At 28.7% G+C, this 8388-nt stretch overlaps 1 protein-coding gene across 1 annotated transcript in view; it reads right to left on the bottom strand.

The window, feature by feature from the left end:
• The window catches only part of LOC122270421 (uncharacterized), a 14643-nt gene that overhangs the window by 4477 nt on the left and 1778 nt on the right, over positions 1-8388 (bottom strand). The window contains exons 2-4 of the mRNA XM_071178127.1: positions 5665-5715; positions 2253-2373; positions 149-273 (exon numbers count right to left, since the gene is read on the bottom strand). Coding sequence (XP_071034228.1) covers positions 149-273; positions 2253-2373; positions 5665-5715 — 297 coding nt within the window. The remainder of the gene's footprint in view (positions 1-148; positions 274-2252; positions 2374-5664; positions 5716-8388) is intronic.

Below are 8388 nucleotides of genomic sequence, written 5' to 3'. Positions count from 1 at the left end.
AAAAAAAAAAAAGTGTAACAGTTATAGGTGATAGATTTGAAATCTTATTACCAAATTTTAAAATTATGGGAGAATTCATATTTTTTTATCAATTCATTGTTTTCAAGTGTAAATATATATTTCAAAAAAGTAGAAAATAAGAACATACTTATAAATATAATGGTGTCTGGAGAATAATCGTGCACTTCCCAAATCCATTTGGAAAGCTCTAGAAACGAAAATTTGTTTGTAACATCATACAGCAAAAGAGCACCTTCCATTGTTATAAAATACCTAAATACGAAGTGAAAAGATTATTTTATTTTTGGATTAAGATATAAAAAATCTATTCAAACTGTAATAAAAAGGTGTTCCACCACCCAATCACCACCCTTAATATAGATTTCTTTGTTAAAATTTAAATAAAAATGAAGATAAACATTAGAAGTAGTAATTTAACACTTAAGCAAAGGAAAAGCAAAAAGGTAATCAAATCCTGAAAAATGTTTATTGATAAAAGGCAAATTGTGAATATCTAAACAAACTGGATTGCTCTATAAGAATTATAATAGGGAATTTCAGTTATTTGAAACACTTTCAAACTTCTTTTAGCATTTAAACCTGTTTCAATTTTTTTTTATCTGTATTTCGATTTTTTTTTATTGTATCTGAATAATGAATGATGAATAAAGATTTATTCATTAGTCAGAAATATTATGAATAAAGAATAAATCATTCATTATTCGTTATTCAGTATCCTTTATTCGTTAGTCAAGAATAACTGAATAATTTCACTGGTCAACAAAAATGGGCACGGAATACTCCAATTGACTACGATTATGACAACTACAAATAAAACGTTAATCCTTTTCAAGTATATTTATTTAATGTTTGAGAAAATTTACTTTTGTCTAACATAATGCATACTTTTGAGAAATGGTTACATGGCAAAAAAGCGTTTAATTTTTTAAGTTAAAATTTTATTTAAAAATTTAAAATAATATTATCGTTTGCTTTCAAAAACTATAAAAATTGCGTTTTATAGATTTTAGAACAAAATTTTAAAATGAACTTAAGTAACTAAACTGTTATAAACCTACTTTTTAGCACAACTAAGTATGTTACGCTGGAGTAAGTTAAAATAACATAAAAATAAATAGTCATACTTGTCTTAGTTTTATAGTTTAATTCCTAAAATAAGACGTTTAAGAGCAAACGATGTTTTGCATCTCGTTATAGACAAAAACATATCGATTGCATTTTTTGCTGGTTATTCAAAATCTTATTCAGAAAAATTAGTCATGACTAATGAGTTTATTCATCAATCATTATTCAAAAATTTTTATACATTTGCATAATGAATGATGAATAATGACTAAATTTTCATATGAATAACCATTCAGAATAAATTTATTCTGAATAAATTTAGTCATGAATAAAATTTTCGTGAATGATGCCCATCACTGGTATTTACTCATCTGATATTACTATCTAAGCAAATGAGTATGTTTCGTATGTTTTATTTTAAGCTAAACCGAATGATATTAGCCACAAGTCGATAGAACAAATAGTTGAAAGGGTGCAAAGGTTTTCATATCTGAAAGGTATTTTTTTCCACGTACTTAACTATACACTTTGACTTTGCCATCTGAACATGTTATGTATATTTTTCGATGTAATTATTCATGCTGAATTAGAGGAAATTATTTCCGAGAGGATTGGGTTAACAGTTTCGAAGTCATAAGCGCTTTATATATCCAATTTTGCACTTGCACCTATTTAAACATCTTGCATTGCTATACAGGCAAGTGATGTATTTTCTAATTTGTATATTTCTAATATGTATTTTTCTTACATTTAATCGAATGCGTCCAAACACGAATCAAGAGGGCTAATATTTCAAATGCTTAAATGATTTTTTTGTATCTGTACTATTTTTGAATTGCGCTTATTACGAAGAAATCCTTTATAACTGAAAAATTATTTAACCTTTCAACTCGAATCTTATTTTATTCAATTCAGTAAAAAAAATTTCATCAGAAAATGACCTTACATGTTCATATAGCCTCTAGATCTGTTCTAAGTCATGCCAAAGTTTGTACTTTTTATACATAATGAAAACGTTTGCCCCTTTTAAGGTGCAAGCGTTACATCATGGACAAACAAAGTACATCATGTACAATACATCACGTACAATACATCACGTACAATACAATAAAGAGGCAAAATTGCCCATCAAAAATCATACTTAAAAATAATATTTCTTAACTTACCCAATCGGTATATTTCTATGTTTGTCATTAACAGAATGGTTACCAATATAAAATGTTGCATCCAAGTTCTGTACTTTAATTTTACATTGTTTACCATGAATTCGGGTTCTTTTTTTGTATCCTACGAAGTAAAAATCAGTTAGCGCGTGAGTGACTTATCACATCTGATACGATTGAGTAATGAATGCAAAAAATCATATCCTTAAACAAAATTGCGTTTAAATTATAACAATTTTCAACATGTTTTTCTTTTTTCAATAATGCAATGGAATCTTTCGTTTTACGAACACTTAGGTGAAAACTGAGAAAAAATACCGGAAAACAAAATTTGAAAATAATTATTACATATTTTATTGATTTGGAGAATCTATTTTTATTTCTGTGTGTTTTTGTTTTATTAAATTTAATTGAAAATTGTTAAATTTGAACGTTTTTTATTGCAGCCAGACCTTTACCAAGCTATCCATATATATATTTCTCTTACACGGCGATAAAAAAAGCCTCATTACAACTCCCCGAATGGCAACGCTAGAAAATCGACCAATGATTGCCGCTAAAAATGTCACATGCCAAATCTAGGTCAGGTGGCTCAACATATAGCGCTTTTAAAAACGGAAACTGAAATAACCAGGGAGAGCATAAGCTAGGCAGAAGTGAGTAGTCTTTGTCTATAGATCTTTATTTTAGTATTTTGTCGAAAGCGTTTTTTTTTCACGAATTTAAATATTAGGAATTTATTTGACGATTTTTGATTTATATCACGAATTTATTTGTTTTACAGGAATTTATTTGTTTTACTAGAATTTATTTGTTTATGCAGGTTTTTCCATTGCAATTCACTTATTCAATTTTTAATAGACTTAATTATAGTCAAAATTTTAACCTTTTTAAAGAGATATTAGTTTTAGAAATTTTATCTTAAGATTTAATACTACAGCACATTTCTAATAGGTTTAAGGAATTACATGTCATTTATTTGAATACAAATTTTTTTTAATGACTTAGTATTTACCAAAAAGATGTAATTTTTTTTTTTAAAAAAAGATTGCTATATGGATTTGAATTATTGCTTGAAATTGTAGAATTTTGTGCATTTGCAATGTACCTAAGTTAGTAGCGAGCGAAGCGAGCTTGGTTTGCGAAGCAAACCATATAAGATTGCGTAGCAATTTTCGGGTGTTGGCGAGCGTTAGCGAGCAGGGGGCTCAGCCCACTTGTATATGTTTATTCTACATAATATCTATACTGTTTATTGTAATGAAGTTATATACCCCCGTGCGTGTAATCACAAATTGTCGAGGTCTCAACAGATTTTGGCTCTTTTACAAAGCTTATTTTGGCGAAAGATTATTTGCTGAAGAAATTCACTCAACACGTGTGCAACTCATCTTCTTTTCATTAAAATAAAAAGAATATCGCGATTGACAGAGAACAATTGTTAATGATACCACAAACGGATGTTAAAATGAAAAAACAATATTTTAATAGATATTTTTTTAAATTTATTGTCTCATGTAAGACATTGATTTAATTTTAAAAGATCTAAGCAAAAAAAAATCTAATATGTGTGAAATCTAATATGTAGCACAATAATTTGATAAGTGTAATGACAAGTGATTATATATGATTTGTGATTATTTATAGTGATTATATATAATTATAATGACAAGTGATTAAACAAGTGTTATACATGCTCTTCAAAAGAATACATGAACTGTTTAACCTAATTAATTTTACTGATTCATATTTATTTTTAATATTAAATTCAAAACATTTTATAAAAAATTGGTATTTAGTAACTAGTTTTTTGATGTAATACAAGTAAAGTTTAAAACCGAAAAATTCGTTCATTATTTTACTCAAAAACTATCAATGTTTTCTTTCTAAAATCATATTTTACCTCTTTAAGTTATTCATTATTAAAAACTAGCCCTTACTGCTTCAAATTAGGTGCAAATGTTTTATTTTTAGCAATCATGTTTACATGCATTCGTCATTCTTACTTTTTTTTTAATGAGGATATCTTTCACATAAATGAATATATTCTTCATATAAAATAAAGATTCTTAGCTTATTTGTAATTAAATAATCTAGAAGTTAGATTTTGTTCAAACGCAAAGAATTGCAGATGTCAATATTTAGTTATTTTTTTATTTCCAATGAGCTGCACAATCAGACTTGCCGATGAGCAGACCTAATGCGTTCTCCAGAGGTGGTATCCACTCTTTCATGACCACCACAATGGGTGAGATACCGTTGGTCATGTTAATTTGGACGTCTAGTTTCTGTCATACTAGATGGCAGCACCGAGACTCTATTTGGATGATAAAGTGCACTAGGAATTTAATTTTGCCGGAAATGCCAAGAGCCAATAAGGCACTCCAGGGATCTTTTACATGCCGCATAATCATACGACATGGCCGCTGAGGATTTTCTGCATCCCGAAAATCCGTTGTCTGGGCCGGGGATCGAACCCGCAGACTTGGGCTCAGAAGGCCGACGACAAACCAACTGCGCCACCCAGCCACTCAATATTTAGTTATAGTTGTTATCAATAGTGTTTTTAATTTTTTTATTTTTACTTGATGCTTTACAGTGTGGCGTAACTACCACTACGATTATTAAACATCAATTCACTAGCATATAAGACTTGCTAACTTGACTCCATCGTGAGATACCTTTGATAGATGAAAGATGGTCAATACACCTTTCCCCACATTGGTGACCTGCGGCAGTGATATGATCACGACTACCTCGATGTATTGTCCAAATTGAACAGTTGACTTGCTATTTGTGACTGCTCCACCGTCCTCCTCGCGCTGATGCTTCTCAGTCTAATTTTCACACAACGAGATACTGCACACACTCGAAAGCTAATAGCAACACAGGAGAGTCCTCACGCACAACCATGAACTTAATACAGCTCTCATGGCTAAAGCTCAAAACCAGGTCACCTTATTCCATTCCTCCCGGTCTTTCACAGATACAGCAACTAGTGGCATCCGCACCTCGAATTCTAACCCTGATAAAATTCTGGTGGGGGAGTATTGTGGCATAACTACCACTACGATTATAAAACAACAATTCACTAGTATATAAGATATGCTAACTTGATTCAATCTTGAGCTACCTTTTGTTAGATGAAAGTTGGCACGGTAAATAACGCCTTTCCCCACAACAGAAAAATAATATTTTTCAGGCATTACAATAAATAATTTAAGAACTGCTGTTAATGAGGTTTCAGGAATATTAGTGGTTTCAAATTTGTTATTTGTAAAAAGACCAAATGCTTTAAGTCTATGCTTGGGACAAGTAAGCAGTACTATAGTAGATAATTATTCTTTTCATGCCAAATGTTTCAAAAGATTTTGAATAAGAATTTATACGAAAGAGAGAATACGGATGTAATTACCGTGAAATTCTCCAGTTAGATATGCTTCAAGTAAACTTGTTTTTCCTACCACTAAAAAATAAAAGTAGTTAAATAAAATATAAGTAAATAAAAGGAAAATACATAAAATATTATCATTATAAAACTGAAAACAGAAAATCCTTATCCTTATTTTAAAATGTTCATACTTTCACGTATGAAGTACCAATCTTTATGTTTCAAAAGGTTTACCTCAAATATGTCAAATTCAATTGTCACATAGTCACCTGTTCGTTTGCAATAGTAACTAGAAAACGAGTTATGTAATGGAATTTTAAAATATCAGTAGAAAAATGTAACCAATAAATTTTATACAACTTTATATAAATTAAGTTACAAAGATAAGATTCTATGACAGAATAAGTTCATTTTTCCTTTTAATATTTGATAAGATTTTTCAATTTATTTTTATACACCTACTTCACTTTCATCTTCATTTAGTCTTTTTATCTACCTCTTTTTTTTTCTTTTTTGCTTTATTCTCTCCCATTACATCAAATGCCTCAAAAATAACTTTTTGGCCATCCTTAGATATCAAACCAAATATCTTAGAAATATTAAAGGCTCTTAGATATCAAACCAAATATCTTAGAATTATCAAAGGCCCTTAGATATCAAACCAAATATCTTAGAAATATCAAAGTTCCAAAGATATCAAACCAAATATCTTAGAAATATCTAAGGCAAGAAATATTAAAGGGGACAGTTACTCCTCACAAAAAACAGGATAGGACTGGAAATACATCGACAAATCTATGTCTAAAGCAATTAAATATTCTGCTAAGTTAAAATAAAAATTAGGACGCTTCCTCCACTGGCCGCAATTTAATACGAATTTTTTAAAATTTGATTTCTCAGGAACTATTCGTCCGATATCGCCCAAAACTTTGCATTTTGTCAGAAAAAATTACATCGTTTAAAATGATGTAAAAAATGTATACAATTCAATTTTTTTCGATTACTATTAAATAAAGTAATAATAAATATTTACTAAAAGCTTTTTTTGCCTGGAATCATCTTTGGATAAGCAAAGCTTACAATTGAGGGCAAAAAAGTTCCCAAAACTTAGTTTAAAAAGTTCTCAAAACTTAGCGGAATAAAATGAAAACCAATTTAAACTAACATTAAGGGGTCGAAACTTTGAGCAACTTTCCTGACCAAAGAATAGGGACCATATTTCCCAGATCGTGTCTACCGCTTACATTTCAGTGATCAGAAAACCAAATCGATCGAAGAAAATATATTTATTCAAAGAGTTTTTGTGTCTGATTTCGTAACTTTAAATATCATTTGCACTAATTAATAAGCAGATATGAGGTCCCCTCTTTGAACCATTAAGATTGAGTTCTAGTACACGAAAATCCAATCATTCGATTAAAAATTATTTAAGGTGTTTTTTTTTTTTTTTTTTTTTCCCTTTCCNTTTTTTTTTTTTTTTTTTTTTTTTTTTTTTTTTGCTCTGTACAAGGAGAAAAAAAAAACTCGATTATTATCAACTGTTTAACTAGTAAAAAAATACTATTTCGACCATTTTGCCGATTGCCAAACTGCTAACACAGAAATGAAATTTAATGTGCTGAAAGAAAATGTGCTGAAAGAAAATGTGCTGAAGAAATAAACGCTAATTCTCTTTTATCACTTTTTTTTAAAAAATTCCAATTTGCTTGAAAGTTATTGCAATTTGCAGTATTTTTTTTCGTGCTGTTTTCTTAAAATTTTTGCAATAAATTATGATTATTTATTGACTGTTGTAAAGAAATTTCTCACTCGAAATCATCATTTGGTCAATTGAAGCCAAAAATAACGAGAACAACAACAAAAACGAATAAATATAACACAGCAAAAGAAGAGAGGGAAGGATTTGATGTTGCTAGATATTTATTTAAAATTTTTAAACGGGGACATAACTTAAATACATTAATAGAATTGAATTGATAAATCAGTTAAATTTAAAATAGTGAAAATCGAATATTTTCCCCTTAAATTGCGGAATGATTTGAATTTCACCGTGAATTGTAGTTTCAAAATATATAATCAAAATATCAATATAATATGAATAATCAAAAACCACTATTCACGGGAAAACAAAATTTTTAAATAAAAATAAATCTCTACATTTGTTTCATTGGATAAGTTTCATTGGACAAAATTTCATTGTTCGAAAGTTTAATTGGATAAAATTTTTGAAGCCTAGAAAAATAACCTGCTTCATTCTTGACAGTGTGCGTCCTAAATTATATATTATAACCTTCTCATAAGTATATTTTCGTCAGAGATTTTTCCTGAAAATTTATTTCCTCTAATTTTTCTTCAACCATCAAACATTTAAGCGAAAACTCTATCCGAAAAAAAAGGAAACACAAGAATTGTTGCCAGTCTCTCTCCATAGCTTTCGTCATTTTAATACTATTAATCCAAATAAAAATATATATTGAGTTATTAGTAAAAATGCAAACATTTTAATAAGTCAGCATTCTTACAATAACTCAGTTGTATGTGATAAATAAGTTAGTTTTACAGTGCAGTAGTTCAGGAGACGAGTCAGTTTTAAACTAATTGGTTTATTTCAAAAAAAATAAAATAAAATTTGAAATTTATTAGCATTAATATAATTTCAAAATAAGATTAAGATAAACCGACTGATTTCGACACAGATTTTTTTTTTAAAAAAAAGGATACATATATAGATATAAATTACAAATATAT

This window comes from Parasteatoda tepidariorum, chromosome 2 (assembly GCF_043381705.1).
Source record: "Parasteatoda tepidariorum isolate YZ-2023 chromosome 2, CAS_Ptep_4.0, whole genome shotgun sequence".
Lineage (NCBI taxonomy): Eukaryota > Metazoa > Arthropoda > Arachnida > Araneae > Theridiidae > Parasteatoda > Parasteatoda tepidariorum.
This window is presented reverse-complemented; position numbering and strand designations above follow the sequence as displayed.